The sequence below is a fragment of the Arvicanthis niloticus genome, chromosome 1, assembly GCF_011762505.2.
Source record: "Arvicanthis niloticus isolate mArvNil1 chromosome 1, mArvNil1.pat.X, whole genome shotgun sequence".
Lineage (NCBI taxonomy): Eukaryota > Metazoa > Chordata > Mammalia > Rodentia > Muridae > Arvicanthis > Arvicanthis niloticus.
In genome coordinates this window covers 152,627,897-152,652,799 of record NC_047658.1, presented here as the reverse complement: position 1 = coordinate 152,652,799, position 24,903 = coordinate 152,627,897, and the positions used below count along the sequence as shown (strand labels likewise).

Genomic DNA, 24,903 nt, shown 5'->3' with positions numbered 1-24,903 from the left:
ATGGCTAACACTAGGTTGTACTGGCCTTAGCTTTTCCTGTTTTCCCATCTCACTGGCAGTGACTGGGAGTACCTTTCCACTCCTTTTTGAGGGCTACAGATATAGAGGGCAACCTCCTCTCTTCTAGTGAGACATTGAGGAGACAGAGAGGAAGCAGATTAGTGAGTTCTCTTCAATTTTATAGCCACCTCTGGCATCTAAAGCCAGCCAGCATCATGTCATGGCTGGGTTGAGATGCCTTCTCCTTTGAGATTATCTTGCATTTAAGGTACTGCTTGGGTTTGAAGGATAAAGCAAACTAAACTGATCTTTTTGCTCCCTGTATATCTAGTCACAGACTTGCAATCAAATGCGTATATCTGACAATAAGAAAGGATTAACTAAATAGGCTGACTAACTTTGTGAAACAACAGATAGAAAATCTGATAGCAAAATCTATTCAGATACATTATCATAAGTTAGCTGTGGAGGACCACGAGACTCAAGATGAGGTTGTTACTCTATCCAGGGTGTTCCCAAGTCCCATCTCCACCCAACTGAAAAGAGGGGACTTCCGCCCCTAGACCAAGCAGAGAGGGGCCACCCAGAACCCCCTCTGACTGGTGATCTGAATTCTTGCTTAGGCTGTGAGGCTAAGCACTGCAAGGGAATATAAATGAAAGTTAAAAATATGTTTCTGGGTTCCCTGAGGGACAAGCTTTGACTGCATAGGGGTTGATATCAAAAGTATCCCCTTTCCAGGAAAAAGACATCGGGATGGGTATGGCCCTCATGCCTCACTGGACAACGACAGAAGGACTGGAGCCATTACAAGGTCCCCTTTAATTACTGGAGGTCAGGTCTCTATCCCTGCCTTGGCAAGATTAGAATCACCACGGCCCTTCTATATTTGGAGAAGGGAGGAGATATCAGGGGCAGCCCTGCCTATACACTGAAGGCCTAAAATCAGCCATAAGCCTAAAATCAGCAACAGGCCTGACATACATGCTTGCTAACATAAAGTCTTGGGTTTCTGTGGAAAAACACTGAAACAGATGGCTATAAGCTATTGTAAACAAGCAGCTTTTGTGGAAATTTACCAGCCTGAGTAGTCATAGACCTTGTAAATAGGCAGCCTTGGTGGATAGTACCAACTTAGATAAAGACAAGTGACTCATAGGCAGACTCATAGTGACCTGACCCCTGAACCTTCACCCAGCTGATACCCTGTTCTGAAAGATATCTGTACTCCCCCTGAACACCTATGCTCCTGTGTCATCCCCTTCCCCACATCCTGCATTTTTGTGTTTATAACCCCTGTGTTAAAAAGTAAAAATTATGATTTGATAATAAAAAAAGAAAGGATTAACTACAAGTTTTTATGTTAAGAAAACCAAAAATATCCCTCTCCTAATCAAGGAGCTATTTACAGTGGATACCTGCTGCTGCTGCTGGGAAAGGGAAAGAAAGACAATAGAAAAAAGTAGGGAGGACAACAACGCCTAGACTTTCCAACTGAAGGAAACAAAAACCAATATAAACGAACCATTATCTGGGCTTTACTAAAGTACCAGAATAAATATCAATATCTTTTATTACCAATCGCTATGCTGGACCTGGAGATGATCAATAACCTTTGCTGACCAAAATGACAGCAGCTTCCAGTACATTTGTCACCACCGCTAGGAGTATCTGGCTGTTGGCTGAAGTAGCTTTGCTCAGGGGCCAACAACAGCACAGGTCAGGTGTAAGGAAATGCTTTTCAAAGAGAGGGAGAAACTGTGCAGTCCCAGAAAAACCTAGAGACTAATCTTGGAAGCTGTATAAGGAGCCGCTAAAACCACCCCATGTGCATCCTCTGAGATAGACCAGTTCTACAGAGGACACCCACACAAGGGTGGGCAGTCACTAAACACACTGGGGGAATGTATGGATGCATGTACCTTTTTTTTGTTTTTAATTTCAATTAGTTCCCGTGGATCTGGCAGAAGACAGGAAAATCGAGGTGGCTTCCTGGTGAACTTTTTGTCAGCTAGGATGGAAGGAGGTGGAAAAACACATAAGACCTTTGTACGGTTATTGATGTTCTTCCCAGCAAAAAGAAGCAATCTCATACATTTTCTTGTCTTTGGCCTCCTACCTGCTAGAAATCCTACCTTCTAGGGCTCTAATTGTTTTCTTTCCTTTCTCTGGGGTTTAAAACAAGGTGAGCTGCTAGGGCTCTCTCTTCCTGGTATGGTCTTAGGCCACTCTGTTTTCCCATACCTCCCCATGTTCCTTCTCTCTAAGCCCTCTCTCTAGTTGAAGGAGTTTAGAGTCATGGACACTGGGTACCTACCCCCAGAGTCACCAGCTTCTTCCAGATCACTGCACCCTGGCCTTCCACGTTCTGTTGACAACCATCCTCCACTTGGAAAATGGAGGCCTAGGGCATCTAAGGCCATGCCTGTGGCTTTCCCATCACTGGCTGCTCTCTCAGCTGATAACAGGGAAAGATATGAAGACTTATGGGTAGGAAGTCAAGCAGTATTGTAAAGGAGGTTGAATCCCAAGCCAAAAAGAGCTGTGTGTTCTTATACAGGACACTAGCTAGTCCTGATAGGAAAAATTCAAGACGAAGTAAGGAGGGCAAGGGAAGAGAAGTGGGAAAAAGGAAAGACAAAAAAGAAAATGAGAAAAAGAACAATATAAGACACTTTTCTCACACTTGTTAGTTTCTGGGTTGCTATCCACTGCCTCAAAGCCAGGTCTGGCCGTCTCTTTCTTCTCCTGCTGGTTGAGGGTGTTGAGGACTTTGGCCTGACAGTGAGCCTCAGTGCTGTCAATAACTGTCAACAGGGCATCAAGAGACAGCAGGTGTGTTGTATAAAGCTGACCAGACACAGGAAAGGCATTCTGGAAAGTAAACAGACCCATTAGACTTGAGGTAGGAATATACTTCACCTGATTATTTTTCCAAAAACCCAACAACTAATGATTTCTCATCCCCCTTACAAATGCTCTCCTCACTCCTGTCCCCACCTCTGCAGTGCCCCACTCTCTGTACCATCACTGCTACCATGGGAAGATTGCGTGACACTTCCTAGAGGCCAGGGAGAGTGCTCAGCACCTTGGACAGCAGCTTGGTGAGGTCTTCAAAGAGGTTGGAGCAATAGTAGTCACAGTCGTAGTTGATGTAGAGCTCGGTGACAAAGCTGGGGATGCGCCAGAGCTGCACAACAGCCTCCAGCGCCATCTCCTTCATCTCATAAGGCATCTTGGGGTTTTCAACAGTGATGATCTCCATGAGCTTTTTGATGTACATCTGTCAACAACCCAGCGATAGCCATTTGGTTGAGGAAAAGATGAAGGGGAAATAGGATAGGAACGACATTGAACAGGAGGCAGGTATTAAGAGATACCAAAAGATCCCCTCCCCTCAATAATAGATTCCCCTCTTTGTTTCCCATAAGGCTCTTATTCCTATTTTCATCTCAAAGAAGTTGTCTACTCTCCTTTTTAAAATGTGTTGTCTATAAAGCCTACCCTAGTCTTATTCAGACTTCCTTTTGGCAATTTAGCAGCAATGCTAGTTTGACTTATAAGAACTCCTATATAGAAAAGCTGTCCTATTCATGCTAAGATCATCTGCCAGTCCTCGTATTTGGATTCTTCCCCCACCCCTTTTTTTGAGAAAGTTTTGCTTGGTAGCTCACGCTGGCCTTCAACTCACAGCAATCCTCTGCCTCAGCCTTCTAAGTGCTTGGATTGCTAGCATGAGCTGTCATGCCCAGTTGTCATGCTGTCATGGGCTCTTGTATATTATAGTCAAATACTTTTGTCTGGGATCCTCTTAACTATTCTATGAAGGCTATGCAATGATACAAAGTATGGAGGCCAAAAATACCTTCTACAGGAAGCTCATAAAAATCTATATCTTGAGACAGACCAGCCACTGGTGCACCTCCCCTACTCTCTCAGAGTCCCCTACCCTATCCCCAATAACCCTTCCCCTCCTCAACATGGTGTTGCAGCTCCCAATGTGGGCAGAGACTCCTTGCTCAACCAGAGGATGTTCCAGCCACCAGAAGTCCAGGTAGGCTGCCTGTCCCTGGATCCTGCCCACCAACTTTCTCTGTGCTCCTCCCACCCTCTACCCAGTCCTCCACTTCTTCTTGTCCCAGCCTCCACTTGGACCAGAGACCATGCTAGTGGCCAGAAGTCTAGCCCACAACTCTAGTGGGGACTCCTGCTCAACAATAGGCCACTCTGGTCAGAAAACCTGAGAGGAAACAGAAACCAAGGAACAAAACATTCACCCAACAAAGACAAACTTAGAAATCAGCACCTAGAGCTATAATCACCACAAACCCAGATGCCTAGACACAAGCATAGGAATGCAATCAACAACAGCCAAGGCAGTATGTCACCACCAGAACACAGCTAGCCTCCCACAGCAAGCCCCGAGTATTCCAACACAGCTGAAGCATAAGAAAAAGATCTTAAAACTATCTTTATGGCGACCATAAAGATCTTTAGTGAGGACATGATTAAATCTCTTAAAGAAATTGAGGAAAAGACAAAACAAAAAAATTGAGGGGGGTAAATCCCTTAAAGAAAGCCAAGAAAAAAACAGTTGAAGGAAATACTCAGTAATGTTGTAGTAATTATTTAAAAAAACCTGCCAGAGAAGCCGACTGTCTAGGCTGCAGAGGCTCTGGCTAGCTCAGCCGCCATGTTCAGTGGCCGGAGGCCATGTGGGCACTGCAGCTAGAAACGGCCAGCCAGAGATACCAGGCCTGCCACCCACGAGACGCCAGCATGGGAGATGGCTCTACCAGTCTTCCATACTGTCTCTACAAGGCTGGGCATTGCCCAGACCATCCTGCCAACAACACGAGCTCGGTACAGGTAAGACTCTAATGCTTAGATTATCCAAAGGCTTATATATTTGGTAAAGATCAATAACAAGATGCCCATACAATCAGAAGTGTAGCCCAATACCCAACCTAGATATACCAACTACCTTTGACTGGCGGAGACACGTGAACATCCGCCTCCATGTTTTCCTCTCTCTCTCCTCCCTCTCCTAGCTCCTCTTCTTCCTTTTCCTCGTCCTCCCTTACTCCTCCCACCTTAGCTTCTCCTACACAATAAAATACTAGCAAACTGAATCCAAGAACACATCAAAAAGATCATCCACCATGAGCAAGTAGACTTCATCCCAGAGATTCAGGGATGGTCCATCATATGAAAATCAATGTAATCCACCATATAAACAAATTGAAAGAAAGAAAGAAAAAAACCACACAGTCATTCATCAGTTGCTGAAAAAGCCTTCAACAAAATCTAACACCCCTTTAAGAATCTTGAAGAGATCAAGGATACAAGGAACAAGGAACAAACCTGAACATAATAAAGGCAATTTATTTTATTTAAATAATTAAAAGCCTAGAGCCAACGACAAACTAAGTGGAAACTCAGAGCAGTTCCACTAAAATCAGGAACAAGACAAGGCTGTCCACTCTCTTTGTATCTATTCAATATGGTGCTTGAAGTTGTAGGTAGCGCAAGAAGACAACTGGAGATAAGAGGATACAAGTTAGAACGGAAGAAGTCAAAGTAGCATTATTTAAAGATTATAAGAGAAAGACCCCCCCCCCAAAGTCTACCAGGGAATTCCTACAGTTGATAAAACACCTTCAGCAAAGTGGCTGGATACAAGACTAACTAAAACAAACAAAACAAAAACCAACCAACCAACCAAGAAACAAACAAAAAACCCCCAAGTCCTATATATAAACAACAAATGGGCTAAAAAAGAAATCAGGGAAACAACACCCTTTACAATAGCCACAAATAATATAAAATTTCTTGGGTAACTCTAACCAGATAAGTGAAAGACTTTGAAGAAAACAACCTGAAGAATGCTCACGAATAAGTAGGGTCAACACGGCAAAAATGGCACCCTATGAAAAGCAATCTAAAGATTCAACAAAATTCCAATCAAAATTCTAACACAATTCTTTACAGACCTTGAAAGAACAATATTCAACTTCATATGAGAAAACAAAAACTCAGGATAGCCAAAACAATTCTAAACAATAAAAAACTTCAGAGTTATTACCATCACTGATTTAAGCTGTACTCCAGGGCTCTAGTAATAAAAACTGCATAGTATTCACATAAAAATAGACAGTTGTCCATGGAATTGAATTGAAGACTCAGACTTAAATCCACACATCAAAACTGGGAACTGTCTACCTCAAGACCCAGGTATAGCACTTTTGGGCATATCTCCAAAGGACTCTCCATCCTAGGACACCTGCTCAACAATGTGCATAGCAGCATTATTTGTAATAGCCAGAACCTGAAGACAACCTAGATGCCCCTCAACTGAAGAATGGATGAAGAAAATGTTGTACACTTACACAATGGAGTATTACTCAGCTGTTAAAAACAATGGCATGAAATCTGCAGGCAAATGAATGAAACTAGAAAAAATCTTTCTGAGTGAGGTAACTCAGAAAGACAAATATGTAGTACTCACTTCTAAGTGAATATTAGCTGTTAAATAAACAATAATCATGCTGTAATCCACAGACCCAGAGAGGCTAAGTAACAAAGAAGGCTCTGGGGTGGAGGAGTGTGTGAGGGAGGGTCAAATGGATCTCTCTGAGAAAAAAATAGTTTGTGAGTGGACTGGGGGCAGATGGGAATGGGAATAGGAGGGATCAGGTGGGGGTAGATGGAGGGAGACAGTACAGGGAGAGATGGCTGGAGCTGCAGCGCACTGGGTAGTAGTGGTGATATGGAAACCCAGTGTAGCAAAACCTCCTTGGAATCTACAAGAGTGACCCTAGAGAGGACTCCTAGTAATGGAGGACACAGAACCTGAACTGTCCATCTTCTGTAACCAGGCAAGGCTTCTAGTGGCAGGATTGGGATACCAACCCAGCCACAAAACCTTCCACCTACAATCTGTCCTGCCTGCAAGATATGCAGGGGCAGTGGTGGCACAGAACTTGTGGGAATGGTCTATCAATGACTTGTTTGAGGCCCATCCCATGAGAGGGAGCCCATGCCTAAGACTGCCTGGATGATTAGGAATTGGAGGCTGGATAGTTCCATGGTAGAACTAAACACCCCCCCCCCGCCCCGCCCCAAAAAGGTCAATGGAATGACTCCTACTGATAATCTACACATAGATCTCATTGATTGGTACCTAGTACAGTTCTCATCAGAGGCTGCTTCTGGCTTGGAGCAGATACAGAGCCCCAAAGCCAAATAGATGGAGAGAACCCAGGTTTTCTACTGGGTCCCTCCCCTGAGATGGGAAATGCAGTGGAAGAGGGAAAGAGGAACTGTGGGAGCCAAAGCGGTAGAGGATATCTGGAGAGCATGGCCTCTGCAATCAACTCAGCAGGACACACAGCGGCTCACAGAGACTGAAGTGGCAATCATAAAGCCTACATAGGTCTGTACTAGACCCTCTGCATATATGGTTGTTGGCTTAGTATTTTGGAAGGACTCCTGACAGTGAGAGTGGGGGTGTCTCTGACTCTTTAGTCTGCTTTTGGGACCCTTTTCCTCCTAGTGGGTTGCCTCACCCAGCCTTGTGCCTGGTCTTATTGTATCTTGTATCATGTTCAGTTGATATCCCTGGGAGGCCTGCTCTTTCTGAGATGGGAGTGGGAAGGTGGGGAGAGTGGATCTGGGGGACAGAGGAGATGAGGGGGGACTGGGAGGCACGAAAGAAGGGGAAGCTGTAGTTGAGATGTACTGTGTGAGAGAAGAATAAATAAAAATCTATCTTAAGCATGATTCACTGAGCTGGCCCCTTTGATAATGCCATGTAGTTTCCTGTTTTCGTTTTACTTTCCAAGGTCAAGAAACTTACCTCTAATTGGAACTTGAGGTGTTCCCGCATGCTCTCAAAGAGTAAGAAGCATACTCGCAGGGAAGCAGCATAAAGGTTCAGTCGCTCTACGCTGAGTAGCTGGGGATCGGAGAGTGAGAAGCCATGAGGTTTCTGAGGTCGAGTATAATTCAACCAACAAAGACACAGGAGAGCAGACTAGCGAGGCTGCTTCAGAAGACCTGCAGTCTTAGGGAACTCTTTTTTTCTTGTCATTTGTTTTAAAAAGTTTTATTTTACATTTATTATTTGTGTGTAGGAGTGGAGCAGGGACACACGTGAAAAGGTACATCCCAAGGGAGATGTTCCCCTCTCTCTCCATCTTCTAGGTGCCAGGGATCAAACCCAGCATGTCAGGCTTGACGGTACATTCTTTTACCCACTGAGCTATCTTGCTGGTCTTTGTTTGTTTTTCTGAGACAAGAGCTCATGTAGCTCAGACCGGTCTCAATCTCACCACGTAGCTGAAAATTACCTTGGATTATCTTCCTGCCTCTCTCTCCCAAGTGCTGCATTACAGGGAAGTACCACCACAACTGGGTTTTGATTTAGCCATCCCTTCCTCAAGTCCTTGGAGAGCTACTGGAAGCCTTTTTCTGTGGCTTCTGGCCAACTGAAAGGGCACTAGTCATGGTATTCTAAGTGGCTTCTCAATCTCAAAAAACAGCCAAGGTCTCTGGGCAATCTAGTCTTACCTGGAATAAGTGTCGGCACATTTCATCCTTGATGAGACCCAAGAGGGTCTGGCACTGGGCCACAGGGGCTGACTCAAGAGCCACTGTCAGCAAATGCAGTCCCATGTGGATCATAACCTCAGAGTTATGGCGGTCATGTGGGTTTGTGAGAGAGATAAGAAAGCGGAAGAGCTCACGGATACAAGGAAGACCATAAGGAACCAAAGCTGTGCCTGCAAAGGTGGGGAGGGAACAAGAAGATTAAGACAGACCCCAGCTGTTTGATAACATATGGATCTGTGTTATCCATGGCAAAACCTTGTGTGTTGTGTTTGTGTGTTATATGTGTTTGGTGCATGGATGTGCAGGTGTGGTATGGTGTGCAAATACACCTGAGCATGTGTATATGGAAGACACAAAGGATGTCAGATGCCCTCCTCTTACTGCTCTGTTTTATTGCCTTAAAAAGGCCTCTCACTGACTGGAAACTCATTGTTTCAGCAAACTCTCCAGACCCACATGTCTGCAAACCCCAATGATGGCATTACAGGCACATGTAGCCATGCCTAGCTCTTTACATGGAATCCTCATGCTTTCAGAGAAGCAACCTCACCCACTGAGCCATCTTCCAGCCCTTATCTGTGGCAATTTCAGGAAATTAATTTCTTCCAAGGAAAAGATCCACTACCTATCTCTTAATAGATGAAATCAGAACCAAGGATTTTTCTTAAAAGTCCTAAGCTTTACTGTATTCCCTGTCTCCTCCTATAGTCTCTAACTCTCTGAATGATTTAGGGAAAAGTTCTATGTGCGCTAATAGTTTTATAGCTTGATTCCATTTCCTGTCTAGAAAATGGATTCACAGGTGATAGTTGCCTTCATCCAAGCTGCTCTAGGCTCCGACAGAATTTCTGGTAGGATGGGGTACATGAATGGGCAGAGCCTTCTAGAGAGTACCTACCTTCTTTCTGGGAGGACTGGGTAAAGCGCACACCCCGAGGATTGACATAATCCATGTCATGGACAGAAGCAGAGTCAGAGTGGTCAGTAGGGGATGTGCACTCCTCTAACACTTCAGGGATAGATTCCACCGATGCTGACTGGGCCTTTTCTACATGGGCCCCTTCCTGCTATGACCAACAGCAGTCAGATATACGAACAAAAGTGAGGCAAAAACAACTTAGAATTTATTCCCCTGAAGTTTATAGCTTCCAAGCCGTCTTCAATGGACTACAGCTCATTGATTTATACATCAATATAAGATGGCCCAGGGCCACCTGAGAAACCACTGTCTAGGATGACAGAACTTTACAGGTGCAAAGCTCTCACAAGGCTTAGGATTTAGATGATTACCTTCCTGTAAGAGTCGCCTCCTCCCTTTTTTCAGATGCTACCTATATTGACATTGATAAATCTCATGAGCTCCTTTTTAGTCGTAGTGTATGTCATATGGTCAGCAAAAATAATTCTTGGAAACAGGATTTAGTGGTTTGAATATGCTTGGCCCAGGGAGTAGCACTATTAGGTGTGGCCTTGTTGGAGGAAGTGGGTCACTGTGGGGTGGGATTTGAGACCCTCCTTCTAGCTGCCTGTGAGAGTCTTTTGGTTGTCTTATATAAAATGTAAAACTCTGAGCTCCTCCAGCACCATGCCTGCCTAGATGCTGCATGTTGCCCACCTTGATAATGGACTGAACCTCCAAACCTGTAAGGCAGCCCAATTTAATGTTGTCTTTATAAGAGTTGCCTTGGTCATGGTGTCTCTTCACAGCGATGGAAACCCTAACTAAGACACAGGAAAGAACTACCTTTATCAACCTCCCTTCTTCTTCATCTTTTTTTTTTTTTTTTTTTTTTTTTTTTTTTTTTTTTTTTTTTTTTTTTTTTTAAATAGACAGGGTTTCACTATGCAACTTTAGCTGCCTTGAGACTCTCTCTGTAGACCAAGCTGGCCTTGAACTCTCAGAGATCCACCTGCCTATGCCTCCCAAGTGATGGGAATAAAGACATGTACCACCATGCTTGGCCAAACCTTCTTGGCCAAGGCTCAGGTACAAAACCCCCAAAAGAATGAGCCAGTTCTTACAGTGACCTGTAGAACTCAAGAGGGGCCTTTAGAAATCAGTCCTACCTGAGGGTCAAGCTGATCAGAAACTCCAATCGCATTGCTCCCAGGCTCTGTGGTTGTGGTTTCCCTTGGGGAGCCAGCTTGCTCCAGGTCAGTGAGGTCCTCCTTGGAGGTAGTCTGGGAGGATAATTCCAGGCCACTATCTGTACAGGGACTGACCACTGTGGAGGCAGCTTCTGAACTTGCAGAGGAGATGGATGTGGGTGCATCAATGAAGGGCATGCCACCTGACAAGGAAAAGAATCAAACTTGAAGGCAAAGAGAGCCTTTTTGAGTAATGCATCCTCTACAGTACCAGGGTCTTGCTTAGACTGAATGCTCATATATAAATGCCTCTAGAGTAGTAAGAATCTATGAAAAGTGAATGAACTGAAGTTGTTTAATGTAGGGACATTAAATGATCATAGTCTGATTTGACTTGGAGTTTCCCTTTCTGCTCTCTGCAGAAAGACCAAAACCCCTCAGTTAACCAGCTTTCCATTTTAAATCCCTGAACAAAGAAAGGATCTTCCCTATGTGTTTTTATAAGAAGCAACCAGGGCACTCACCAGTAAGGTTAGAGGATAAGGTGGCTCCATTTGGGGTGGGCAGCTCTGAACCTGGGATGACTTTGGTTGTATGACGTGGAGGTCGAGGGGATCTTTTCTGTTTCTTCCATTTGGATGAGTCACTCATGCCTCCTGCTCTCATTTTCAGCTGGAAATATCATACGTCATTAGTATCTAGACTAAGAGTATTTAAACTAAGATGTTATTCCTAGAAATATCTCATTACTCAGTCTGCTGGTATCTAGGAAACATCTTACATTCCACATCAGTATTAAATAATCTAGACCATCAGAACATACCCGCATGCCTTTCCATTTACAGCCTTTTGAATTGGCACAGAGGCTTCCACATGGAAGGTAACGTTTGCATTTGGACTAGTCATCGATATAGCCAGCTGTCACACTTATCACTCTGCTTCCTGGGTTCCCGGTGCTGTATATGATGCATGAGTCTCTTGCTGAAAAGGTAAGGCAGGCTTTGCCCAGAACCTTAGACTACAGACCCATGCGATGACTTTCTTCCACAGTCAACTGCTGGGCAGCTCCTAGTTCCAGCTCTTGTCTAGGTATGAGCACCTACCCTTTCCTATCAAGATTCAAAGCTTTCCCACTAAGGCATGGACTGGGACTTAGACCATAAGGACAACTCTTTTTCTGGAAATTCTGCATTAAAATGGATGGTCAAAGTTAATTTTTTAGAGAAAAGAGTGATACACCGATTTATTTGCAGAGTTAAGAGTGGAGGGCTGTGCCATACTGCTGCTCCCAATTTTGATACAGCAATAAAACCTCTTGTTCTTCTTACAGTTGTTCTTCCTAGATACACTTTATTTATTTTATTTCATGTACCCTGAGCATGTCTCAAACTCACTATGTAGCCAAGGATGACCTTAAGCTTTGCATTCTGCTTCTTCTTCCCGAGAGCTGGGATTACAGGTGTGTGCCCCCCATACTCCACTTACATGGTACTGGGGCTCAATCCCAGGGTTTTGTATATGCTAGGCAAAGACTCTTGCAACTGAGTTACATCCCAGCACCACTAGATACAATTTAAAAGGACCTATTCAATTTCTTCTGATATTTGGAGATAAAATTCCTTCTTCAAGCTCCCTTACTCTCAAAGCTTTGATACCCTCTGATCACCTAAGATCCATTCTTCCTTCTTTCCTTCTTTCTTTCCTTCCTACCCCCTTCCTTCCCTCCCCAACTATTCTCCTAATAAAGGAGGCCCCCCAAACTGAGCCTTTCTCCAGTTTTTATCACAATACCAGCTTCTCATTGGATCCATATTCTTGTTCTTTCATCTCCAAAACACCTGCAGTCATATGCCTAAACATGAGCTTCTGTGACTAAACAGGAACCAGGATGCTCTTGTCAGTAAGTAAACTTGGAGTTCATGGTAGAAAATGATCTAAGATCACAAGCCAAACAGAAGGCAAGAAACCCAAAAGACCAATGAAAGAAAACAAGGACCATTTGGCTTTATTGGTCATCATCACTAAGCTTCAAAAGTCCACACAACTAAAGGTTTATAAGAAACCCTCCTTTCCAGGAGGCTCCACTGTAGGAGTCTCACTGCACTAAGAATGACAGTCAGTAACGGACATTCTTTCCATATACAGACTAGTATTTCCCATCTTCTACTTTATGTTCTGCAAATATAGATTCAACTAGGTTATTTCAGTGAGTATTCCTTCTGACTGAAGAAGGAATTCTGACTGGTACAGGAGCCTGAAGGCTGGCAGTTTTCATGAAAGCTTCACTGTTGCTGCATGCTGTGTCGTAAGGCTGTAAGGTGGATAGTAGGCGGCAGGTGTCCATGGAACCCTATACCACTTTATCTGTACAAGTCTACATTCCAAAAGACAACAGTAGCTTTATAAACGCAGTGCAGGTCTGAGGCTAATAGTCCTGACAACATACAGGTTAGTCACTGAAGACGGCTGAAATTGGTAACTCTGCAAACAAAAATTAGAGACAATGCAATCAAATAGGACAGAGACTCCTTGCTAGGGAACACTCGTTCACAGAGTTAATTCATTTGCAGTCACAGAAATGCTCACAATCACACCTCTGGCATGCACATCCTTGTGATGAATAATGTAGACAACCTTTATCCCTTACTTTTATTATCTTTCAAAGGCATGGGTATCTCAAGGGTCAGGTGGTCTTTAGCTCATATTCCTTCCTTAAACTCACCTATATTTTGAATGTTAAAGGACAGAGGGTATCTTTGCTGATTCTAGAAAATTCCCAGTGTCCTGATCCCTAGTTCCTTTCTATCAATCTAGAGGTCTAAACTTTGCAATGATCCTTTTTACGTAACAAAAAACCCCAAAACAAAACAACTCCCCCCTCAAAAAAAAACCTCTCACAGGATGAAAGACCTTCCATCACCAACATAGCCATGTATACAGATTTACACAAGGACTGTGCTCTCTACTCCAGCTCTGAGACAGGGGAGGGGAGAAAGATCTTGCTTGGGGTCCCTGTAGTTTCCCTAGAAATGGTGGGTCTTAAGCCTCCCCACAAGATGACAGCAGAACCCACATTTTCTAGGCTCATTTTGTGATGTTCAAGACTTCACTCTGCTTCCAAGCAGCCAGAAATCCCAGGAGAATTCCCAGTACTGCAAAGCTATAAACACATGCAACTTTCAAAAGCCAAGCTGTGTTATAGAGTAAGGTGTGCTTTGAACAAGAGATTTGGGACCCAGTGTTACATATATAAAAAAAAGAACATTTAAATCAATCAATCAATCAAAAGGGGGAAAGGAAGGGAGAGGGAGAGAGACCTTGAGATTCTTAAGGAGTAGTGCCCTCTCTAACTGGTTCGGGGCTTTGGTCTGCTCCCCACTACTTAGCTCCAGTGTGTTGAGGAGACATGGAGAAATCTGTGAAAGACAGGCAAATGCATGATTTAAACAGAGTAAAATAAACTCAGACAGGCGCCAACAGGGCACAGAGCAGGAATGGGGATAAACAGGAAGGAACAAGGGCAGGTCAGGTGCATGCACCAAATAGTCAAGGGTCACTTCCACGGGCAGAACCCCATTAGAGGTCTGAGAAGTCCAGAGTTTCAGCTCAAGATAGATAGAAGGAGGCCATCCTGATCACCATTCTTTTCTTAGCAATCTGAGAACCCTTTGGTCTGGAGTACAGCTTGATTTGATTTCAACAGAGACTATGGCAAGCACAAGCCCAGTCTTATTCAGCATTGGAGGGGATTTGGGACACAGCCTCTCTAGGACTCTTACTTGCTGACAAGACTGAGCCAAATGGGATGGCCAGATTTTCATCTATGTCAACATGTATCTTTACCCTAGCTTGGTAAGCTGTGTCCAGTTTCCTTAAGGACTGATTCACTAGCATATGTGGTAGGTCAACAAAGACAGGTAGGTTAGAGAGGAAAGGTGGAGGAAGGAGAGGTACATGGGAGGTATATTTCTGACTTATAGGAGTGACAGTTATTTGTAGATTACAAGTAGACCCATCTAAGTGAAAGCATGTCTTTGCTACTAAGCAATAGTCGTACTGAAGTTCGTAAGTTAAGGTGGTTTGGACAAGGGACAGCAGATGAACTTTCAGACCCCACCTTCTTCATGTTGGTTCCCACATAGCTCTTGGGTTCTTCTTTAAACTGAGGTAACCTATAAGATAGAGAATAGTATGACTGTCACTGGGGATAATGACAATGTTCTTCTCTAGACCTGTTACAGCAGTGGTATATTGGCACACAGTATTCTTGTCTCTTAGTTTACTCTTATGAGAAGCTAATCTCATAAGGGCTAATCTCATCCCCTTTAGAGCCTTAGAGCTATAGGAATTGGAATATGTAAGACACAGACAGAGGAGTCACTGGGACAGGGTGATGAAGCACCCTTGGAGTATGAAGGTTCTTTTCATCCTTGAAGAGCACCACTGAAAACCAAGAGATAGTCAGGCACAGAAAGTGGTAAAAGCAGGTTGATGTTTTAAAGGCAGTAAGTCCATGGAGTAAGAAACTCTCAGTAGCAGAATCCAAGAACAGCCTAATGTACAAATAATAGGGATTAAGCCTGAAAGCAGAAAGAAATCTCATTGGTTTAAAAGTCATTGCTTCAATTCTTCCCAAGTGTGTCTTTAGAAAGGAAGTATAGAATATAATCTAGGACAAAAAGGTTTCTTGGCTCCAAATGAGGGAGTCCTTCTTAGGGAAATCAAAAATCAAAATTTCCCTGGGACTAAAAGGTCTGCCAGGATATGGAACTTTTAAATGCTAAAATCAGGAAGTCCAAGGCAAGCCAAGATAAAGGCCAATAAGTCAGCTTTTACAATTGTTGGTTACCCTAGCCTTGGCCTTCTTGTACAGAAATCAGGCTAAGTTTAGGGCGCTCAGCAACCTGTTCCAGCCTGCTTAATTTGGCATCTTCTCCACACTCCCTTTCCCCGATGCTACCTGCACAGAAACAGACACAAGTTTGGGAAGCAGAGATTAAATAACCCTCTGCTTCTCTGAGGCCACGGGAGTTCTCTCTCCCTTCTCCCTTGCTCAGTAACCCTGGACCCAGAGAACTATTGCTATCTATAGTCCCAGTGGCCTCTGATGTGGTTGTGGGGTTGGCCAGGTCCCTAAAGTGGCTGTGTGGAAGCAGGCAGACTCAAGAGGCCTGGGCAGCCGGGCAGAAGCAAACAGCAGCAGGTTTACCTTGTGAAGAGCAGCTGCACCATGTCTACGAGAGTGTGCTCTGCGGATTTTCTCAATAACTCTGCACAGGCAAAAACAAATAACACAGGTGTCATTACTTGCTGTGCTATTATCAGGAGACCTCTCAGAGCAGACTCCCCTCCAAACTGTGTTTACCAAGGATTATGCCAAACTTATTAAAACCAGCTCCAGCTCAGCCTGGAGCTATAACTTTACCAGACCACTAGGTGGTACTACGGAGTCAGGAAAAAGGGGACACACTTAGATGGGTTTTCTTGGGTTATCAATTGGTGTCAATCCCAGAAACCCTAAAGGAGAAGATTTGGTTCTCGAAGTGAGTCCGCCTAAGATTCATCCCAACTCCTGTCCTGTAATACTGGGTTGAGAACTCTATTCTAGCTTCAGAACAACCCCCCTAAGGTTACCCAAGGTGGATGATGGATAAATCCCATTTCTCTGGGCTTCAGAGACAGCATCCTGTATACATGTTCATACACCTGCCCCAGGAAGATGAAAGACCCAGTATTCAAGCACCTACCACTGAGCCTCATTTCAAAGCAAATCCGGAAGCAAGACTGCATAATCTCACATACAGATTCATTTGTTAAGTGGGTACCCACTGGGGTTAGCAACAGAGTTCGGAGAACCTACAAGGAAGAAAGAGAAGACAGTGATAAACAAAGTAGGGTGAGTAAAGCTTATTTGAAAACACACCTAGAGAGCTGAGCTCTCCTTGGAAAGCAGAGGCAGGTGGATCTCTGAGTTGGAAGCCAGTCTTGTCTACAGAGCAAGTTCTAGGACAGCCAGGGCTACACAGAGAAACCCTGTCTTGAGAAACCAACCAACCAACTAAGCAAACAAAATAACAACAAAATGGACCTAGCAAGTACATTTTTAATTCTTTTCCTCCTCCTCCCCCTCCTCTTCCTCCCTCTTCTTCTTGTTCTTCCTCCTCTTCCTCTTCTTCTACTTCTTATTCTTCTCATCAATGCCTGTGTTATGTGCATGTTCATGTGTGGTTTGGGGATGTGGAGGACACACTAATACATGGGTATCAACATCAGAAATGTGGACCAACTTCACTCAAGGCTGGGTCTCTCAGGGACCTAGAGCTCATCTATTAGGCTAGACTGGCTGATCAACAATACCAGGATCCTCTTGCCTATGCTTCTCTGGGATTCCGTGTCTACTCACCACTGTGCCTGGAGATTCACATGAGTATTGGGGATCTAACACTCGTCTTCATGCCTGTAAGGCACACAGTTTACTAACTGAGCTATCTCCTCAGAAGATCAAACTCACATATGCTAGGCCAGTGCTCTACCAGTGAGCCACATGCCCAGCTTAGGGGTGAGGTTCTCCTTACCTCCTGTTTTGTTTGAGATGAGATCATGCTATTTAGTCCAGGTTGGGCTCAACTTGTGGTCTTTCTGCTGCAGTCTCCTACAAGCTCCAATTACAAGTATGCATGACCATGTCCAATTTCAAGGTTTCTATTTCTCTTTCTCTCTCTTTCTCTCTCTCTTTCTTTCTTTCCTTTCTTTCTTTTTTAAAAAAATTTATTTATTATACGTAATTACACTATTGCTATCTTCAGACACACCAGAAGAGGCCATCGGATCCCATTACAGATGGTTGTGAGCCACCATGTGGGTGCTGGGAATTGAACTCAGGACCTCTGGAAGAGCAGTCAGTGCTCTTAGCTGCTGAGCCATCTCTCCAGCCCTTCTTTTCTTTTTTTCTTTTTTTTTAAGTTAGCAAGAAGTAAGCTGATCTTAAAGCTAGGTAAAGTGTCACATGCTTGTAATATCAGCACTTGGGAGATCAAAACAGGAATAAGAATTCAAGGTCTTCCTTAGCTATATGAGACCCTGTCCCTACAAAAACAAAAACAAAAATTTTAAAAATTAAAAAAAAAAAAAAAAAAGCCAAGTGTGATGGTGCACACCTTTAATTCCAGCACTCTAGAGGCAGAGGCAGGCAGATCTTGAATTTGAGGCTAGCCTGGTCTACAAATTGAGTTCTAGAACTCAGACAGCCAGGGCTACACAGAGAAATCCTATGTTAAAAAAACAAAATAGAGGTAGGCAGTGGTGGCGCTCCCTTTAATCCCAGCACTCAGGAGGCAAAGGCAGGTGGATTTCTTAGTTTGAGGGCAGCCTGGTTTACAGAGTGAGTTCCTGGACAGTTAGGGCTACACAGAGAAACCCTGACTCACAACAACAACAACAACAACAACAACAACAACAAAAAACCCACCCCAAAACCAAAAACTCAAGATAGAGACTCCCATGTGCCTAACTTGGGAGTCCTTTCTTGCTCCACATAGTCATAACTCACTGGAACTCTAGCCCACAGACCTAACAGATGGGTGGCACAGATACAGTCTACCAGAGGCATACGATGTATTAAGGGTTTCTGGTATTTGATACCAATTCATTTAAGGCTCTTAATTATTTTCCTTAGAAAAAGCTTTTCCTTTGGGTACCTGAGCTCCTTGTTTGGAAACAGAGTCAGTCTCTAAAGCCTCAGTGGAATCAAAATGCAGCTTCACGCTGCTGCTGGCAGGCCTGGGAAGTAGAGCCAGTAGAGCAGCCCTTGGCCATTAGCCTGATTGTTCTTCCCTCCCACTTACCTGAAGGATTTTCATCAGGACAACTTCATCACTGGCAGGATCAGTGCCCACAAAACGGGCATGAGTGACAGCATCTGCCATGTTCTCCATGCCCTCTGCTGTGCCTTCATGAGTTGGATCTGCTCCAGCAAAAGGGACAGATTAAATTATGTCAAGAAGACAGGAAAGGGAAGATGGCCTATTTATAAATTGCTTAGAGAAGACGCTGGCTTTTTCATGAGTCTCCTAACCTATTGTTTTGATTTCGTTTTGTTTTTATGTTTGTTTGTTTTTTTAGCAACCTAAGAATTTTACCCATAATACTAGTGGTGGTAGTAAACTTCTTTAAACCCAGCACTTGGGAGGTAGAGGCAGGTGGGTCTCTGTGAGTTCAAGGCCATCATGGTCTACAGAGAAAGTTCTAGAACAGCCAGGGTTACACAGAGAAAACTTGTCTCAAAAGGAAAAAAAAATAATTTCCTCCACCGTGTCAAAAAAGCACTTCCTATGTATCAAAATTACCTGTAGTGTTTGTTTTTATTAAGCACACACACACAGCCTGGCTCACTTCTAGAAGCTTCTTTTTCTGTTCTCTCTCTCTCTCTCTCTCTCTCTCTCTCTCTCTCTCTCTGTGTGTGTGTGTGTGTGTGTGTGTGTGTGTGTGTGTGTGTGTGACTCTCCACCGTATCTATTTTTTGAGCCAGGGTCTCTCCCTGAACGTGGAGCTCAGTGATCCAGCTAGACTGAAGCCAGCGAGCTGCAGTGACCCTCCTGTCTTCAACTCTCCAGAGCTGGAATTGTAGTGCTCAGCTCTTCACTGGGTGCTAGGGCTCCAAACTCAAGGTTCTCATGTGTGTGTGGTAAATGCTTTACCAGCTGAACTCCTAGGAGCTTTGATTTTGTAGGGATACAGTGGAGCCTAAGAACCTGCATTTCTAAGATCCTGCTGCTCTAGGGACACACTTGAGGAATCACTACTGGTAAGCTACTCATTTTGTAGTGGAAGGGTCTTAAGATAGGAGCAGAGAGCAGGCAGAGCCAGACCTTTGAATGCCAAGGTTACAGTTTTTTTCTTCCCATCTTTTAATATGACTTCTCTTTGGTTGTTCTGGTTGTGTTCTGGTGCAATTGAACTAAGGGACTGAGGGCAAACAGATGGTTTGTGCTAGCAGCGCTGCGCTCGCTGCTCTCGCGGGTGGCATACTGCAGCAGATCCAAGGTTCTTTACATTCATTCTTATTTAAAACAACACTCAGCAAGAATCATGGTACTAAGGCCTTACTGGTATGGTGCAATGGATGTAGTGGCATAGGCCTGGAATCCTAGCACTTGCCAGGCTGAGGCAGGAGAAATATGAGTTTGAAGCCAACCAGGACTATAATATAGAAAGACCTTGCCACCTGCTCCAAATAACTTGTTTTCATCTATTTAGTTAGTTTTGTTTTTTAAGACAGGATGGATTCTAGGCTGGCCTTGAGCTCACTATGAGACTAAGTGTGGTTTGGAATTTCTTATCCTCCTTCCTCTGCCTCTCAAGTGCTGGGATTATAAAGCATGTGTCAAACACACCCAGTTTAAAAAAAAAAAAATCTTGTCCCTTCTTTAACTAACCAGGCTGTAGGAGAGAAAAAGAAACAAACTGAACAGGACTGGAGGCTGGGGCCTGGGAGCAGGCAGGATTTCAGCTGTGGAAAGGAGGTGAGAGCTGACAGTAAACAAATCCTGTGGAGGGATAAGCTCTGCTTCTAACCTTGTGTCAAATGGCCACAAGGAGCAGGCTAAGAAGCTGCCTCCAGCAACACTGCTTAGTCCGGAACAGTGAGCTCACGAACATAATGAAGGAGGAAAGGCAGCACACGATGAAGCTCCGGCGGTGGGAGGCTGAGGGAGCATGGAGAGCAAGAGCCCTCCTGACCGGAGTTGTAGGAGTCAGGACACAGACCTTGCCACCCCTCTCTCCTTTTTCTTCATTTGTGAGACAAGGTTTCACTATGTAGCCCTGGCTTGCCTGAAACTCACTAGACCAGGCTAACCTTGAATTCACAGGTCCCTCTGTCTCTGCTCTAGAGTGCTGGACTTTAAAGGTGTGTGCCACACACCTGGAAATTTTCCCTTTTTTGGTACCTGAAATTAACAGAGTTCCTGAGCCTAAAGCTTGGGGGATTGCCAAGAAACCTGAGCATTTCTCTTGCAACAATGAGCCAGAAGACTTTCATTAACTGTATCTTTTGCTTTCTTTTTCTCTTCTGTCATCTTGGCATTAGTCTCTGACATGTCCAAGACTCTGTCCTACTTGCAGCACCCCTCTTCTAAGTACCAAAGGGCTTCTATAAACATGCTATAAACATATAAAAGGGAAGGAGTTTGAGGACTCAGAGGCTACGTGGTGATCCAGTCCCCTCCTAGCATCCTCCCGGCTCCCTCAATCAGCAGGGAAAATCCCATTCTTTACGGCCCCTGCCTAAACATTCTTGCAGTCCTGCTTGAAAGTCCTTATTTAGGCCTTCAGGGCCACAGGAAAGCTAGGTCTTTCTTAGGGTTGAATGGCATGTCAGAGTTCAGTTAATAGCAGTCTTGATCATATCTCAAGGCTCCTGGGAGTCTATTTCTTCCTCTCTTTCAGTAATTTCTTGATAAAGTGGTTTAAATTCTTTTGATCTTTTTTGTATTCTCATTACTTCACCTTGAACAAAGTAGCAAAGTCCATTTTCCAAGAAGGTAGGTAATAGTGACAGGTCCTTAGAATCACAGGTGGAGCCTGCCAGGAAGCTGGACAGTCAGTGCTACAACTCTGACCTGGCAGGTGCATGGAACCAAACTAAAGGCCAGTCTGTGGAGCAGAAAATAATCTCAGAAGCCTTGGGCTGCAGGACCCAGAGGGCAATGGGTGGTTTCTGTGAGGAGGTTGCAGAAATGAAGGATTCCTTGGCTTGAACTCATTAGACCTTGTATCTTGCCAGACTCCTTCAGGTCCTCATCCTCTAGTTACTTGGTAGCCAGCTTCAGAGAGACTTGCCAGCCTTGGTGTTTTTGCTTTATGGCTCTTGTACATGACTATAGTGATCATCCCTTCCAACATTCTCCTTTCCTACCACAGGAAACTCCATTGACCAGCTGGCCTGAGGTCTCCAATGACCAGCCTCTTTGCCAAGTCCAGGAAGGGGACAGAGGAAGGAGAAAAGATCAAAGAGAGAGACCCAGAAGGGCAGCTGCTGGAGGCTGTGAAGAGATGTGACCTGCAGGTGGTGCTCAGGTCAAGGCTGGCAGCTCCTGGGCCTGATGGCTTTCTTGCAGGGAAGGAATGAAGCTGAGGCGCATGTGCCTGGAGAGGATGAGACCTTACCTCAAAACCTGGTTGACACCCAAGGCTCAGAATCCTGAATGCATTAGCTAGGCAAATCCAATTTTCTAGAAAAGATAAAGTTTTCTTGTCCTGAACTTAAAGGCCATTCACATGCTTCTGGCTGGCTCGAGCCCGAGCCTCATCCCACCTTGTCTCTCCATTCTGAAAGAAACACAGCTGCCTGTTTCTTTGCTTTTCACTTTTTCACATGTTTTTTTTTTTTTTTTTAATTTCTGAAAGCTTTATTATTCCCTCCCCAAAGACAAAGAGGGTAAAAGGTCACGATTTTATTGTCTTCATAACAAAAATCGGCTTAGAACTGGATCACTTGGCCCTTTCTCTTCTTGTTGCCTCCCAATTCAAAATGCTTGCACCTCTTAATCGCCAGCATCCTCTTGGATCTGCAGTTGGACTCCACGCACTCCAGTCGCAGCACGATCTTCTTTGTAGTTTTAGCCTTTTTGCAGAAAATAGGCTTAGTCTGCCCACCATAGCCACTCTGTTTCCTGTCATAACGCCGCTTTCCCTGGGCATACAAAGAATCCTTGCCCTTCTTGTACTGGGTCACCTTGTGGGGCTGGTGCTTCCCACATTTCTTGCAGAATGTCCGGCGGGTCTTAGGGACGTTCACCATGTTTGCAGGAGCGCTATCAGCTCAGAAAGAGCCACATGGGTTTGTAATAGGGGGAAAATTTTAAATTCTAAGTGACAAGATCAACTAAGAAAAGGAACCGAAATGCATATCTTACACAAATTGACCGAGGGAGACACAACTCAGGGGTGGAGTCCTTGCTTAGCAGGTATAAGAACCTAGGTTCAAGCCCTACTATTGGAAAAAAATCAGAGATCCACTCTAGACTGGGTGCAAAACAGGTAGAGACTGAGAACAAGACTTTACAATAATGGCCTCTTAACCCTACTATACAAAGAGCTTTACAACTGTTAAAACAAATCCAAAAGAGAGACAAAGAAACTCAATGCTTCAACCTCAAGGAAATAAAACAACATACAGATTTTCCCCACCAAAGTGGCACACACACAAAACAGAAAACTGGTAATACCCAGGGCTGAGATGGCAAGGGGAAAAGGAAATGCCAGAGCGTTCCTGGCAGGGACATCAGTGCTCTAACCCACTGGGGAGTGATCTACAAAATGTAGCATTTATAATACTTCACACAGAGATAAAATTAGTAAATAAGGCCATAGGAACACAGATGTTTATTTCAGCTTATGTATAATGAGTTCAAAAAGATAATAAGGTAAATATTAAATAAAAAACACCATTATGTCAAGGATGAATGAGGAGGAGAAATAAGAAATTATTTCATAATTAAAGTTTCTGTTTGAGGCATGAAGAAGTTTGAGAAATATTTCTTAGAAATAGTTGTACAATGCTGTGAACATAACTAAAACTATTGAATTATTTACTTCAATTTGATTAACTGGGGCTGTGGATATAGACTGCTTGCCTAGAATGCATGAAGCCACTGTTTTGATTGTAACACTTTATAAAACTGGATGTGGGAGCAAAAGGGCCATTATCCCAGTATGGGAGGGTAATGGCAGGAAGTCCTAAAAATCACAGTGTCCTTTCTACATAATGAATCTGGGGCTACCCTATTGCTACATAAGACTCTGTCTTCAAAAAAAAAAAAGGTTAAAAGGTAAAATTATATATGTGCATATGTGTGTTTTTCTACAATGAAAAGAATAAATCAACTCTATAACTCTATGTGTACATCAAATAAACACTATTAAGTAAAATACAGAAAATATGTAGTACAAATCCCCTCCCTCCCATTTAAAAATAAAAAAAGGGATAATCAGGCTGGAGAGATGGCTCATCAGTTAAGAATACTCTGCTCTTCTAGAAAACTCAGGTTCAGTTCCCAGCACCTAGACGGGGCTGCTCATGAATGCCTGCAACTACAGTGTCAGGAGAATCCGACACCCTCTCTGGCCTTTGTGTGCACCTGCATGCATGTACATACACTCAGGTACACACACATACACATACAATAAAATGAATAGACCAATAACCACAAATTGGAAAATAAGGCAAACCAGCCAAAGGGAGGGAACAGTGTGTAAAGGAACTTGCTGTCAAGCCTAATGGCTGAGTTTTATTCTTGGGACACACATGATGGTGGAAGAAAACCTATACCACAAATTGTCCTCTGATCCCCATGTGGATACCTTTCTGTATGCATGTCCTCTCTCCCTGCTTCCCTGTTGTGTGTAATTTTAAAAACATGCTCACTCCTTTGTATACAAATACATAAAAGTAATTTACAAAAAAAGCAAACTAAGACTACAAGGGCACCACACTCTTAACTCTCCAAAGTGTGGTGGAAACTAGAGTCCCAGGCACTCTCTCCTCTCTTCTCCCCCTCCATGGACAACCTAGTCAGTTAGCATGATGAAGAGTAAGTAAGCCTATGTCTCTACTAGAAAAGGGACAACTTGGAAAACCAGTTGGTTTCAGGCCTGTGCAGCAGAAAATGAAGTGTTGCAGAGTCCACCAAGCCTAAGCGCTTACCTATGAGTGCGTAGGACAGGAACTTGTTGACAGAGGTGAGGGCCAGGCCGGTGATAGGACCAGTGGTGTCTTCAGAGCGAATGACTTCCAGAAATGGACGAAGGAATACATTTGGCTCAATCTCTGAGAGTTCTGCAAGTAAAACAAACAAACACAAATCAAAAAATGAAAAGACACTAACAAAAGTTAATCCTGGCAAAAGGTCATTTTTGTCTGTTGAATGAAGAGGTCTTTTTGTTTGGGTCAACCTTCTTCCCCCTAAAATACCTTGAATTAAGTTCCTGACACTAACCATTTTATCTATAAAAGGTTTAGGATTTAGCTCTAAAAGATTAATATTTTTTAAAAAGAACATTTAAAAAGTTAACAATAAGATTATTAAAATGGTGAGTTTTCTGTCACAAAGAATATTGTTTCATTACTGCTGTGTCTATGCGTGAGACTGAGTCCAGGACACTGTGTATACAGCTATTCTTCCGATGAGCCACACTCTCAGT

General features: G+C 43.8%; 2 protein-coding genes across 6 annotated transcripts in view; both read right to left on the bottom strand.

The window, feature by feature from the left end:
• The window catches only part of Gbf1 (golgi brefeldin A resistant guanine nucleotide exchange factor 1), a 133,371-nt gene that overhangs the window by 18,326 nt on the left and 90,142 nt on the right, over window positions 1–24,903 (bottom strand). For 2 of the 5 annotated variants that reach the window (XM_034501601.2, XM_034501622.2), the window contains exons 4-17: window positions 24,407–24,538; window positions 18,546–18,664; window positions 16,449–16,557; window positions 15,911–15,971; window positions 14,819–14,873; window positions 11,226–11,373; window positions 10,681–10,904; window positions 9,512–9,677; window positions 8,572–8,783; window positions 7,859–7,957; window positions 3,089–3,283; window positions 2,685–2,874; window positions 2,318–2,458; window positions 1,923–2,011 (exon numbers count right to left, since the gene is read on the bottom strand). In XM_034501601.2, coding sequence (XP_034357492.1) covers window positions 1,923–2,011; window positions 2,318–2,458; window positions 2,685–2,874; window positions 3,089–3,283; window positions 7,859–7,957; window positions 8,572–8,783; window positions 9,512–9,677; window positions 10,681–10,904; window positions 11,226–11,373; window positions 14,819–14,873; window positions 15,911–15,971; window positions 16,449–16,557; window positions 18,546–18,664; window positions 24,407–24,538 — 1,940 coding nt within the window. Of the gene's footprint in view, window positions 1–1,922; window positions 2,012–2,317; window positions 2,459–2,684; window positions 2,875–3,088; window positions 3,284–7,858; window positions 7,958–8,571; window positions 8,784–9,511; window positions 9,681–10,680; window positions 10,905–11,225; window positions 11,374–14,018; window positions 14,118–14,818; window positions 14,874–15,910; window positions 15,972–16,448; window positions 16,558–18,545; window positions 18,665–24,406; window positions 24,539–24,903 lie in introns of all 5 variants that reach the window. The other 3 variants (XM_034501591.2, XM_034501611.2, XM_076923237.1) reach the window with 2 other exon arrangements.
• LOC117708195 (large ribosomal subunit protein eL42-like) lies at window positions 22,079–22,550 on the bottom strand. Its single transcript, XM_034501646.2, has one exon. The coding sequence runs from the start codon at window positions 22,499–22,501 to the stop codon at window positions 22,181–22,183; it is 321 nt and encodes a 106-aa protein (XP_034357537.1). The 5' UTR covers window positions 22,502–22,550; the 3' UTR covers window positions 22,079–22,180.

Coding starts and splice junctions, on each gene's coding strand:
- LOC117708195 (XM_034501646.2), bottom strand. CDS start 22,501: ATGGTGAACGTCCCTAAGACCCGCCGGACATTCTGCAAGAAATGTGGG.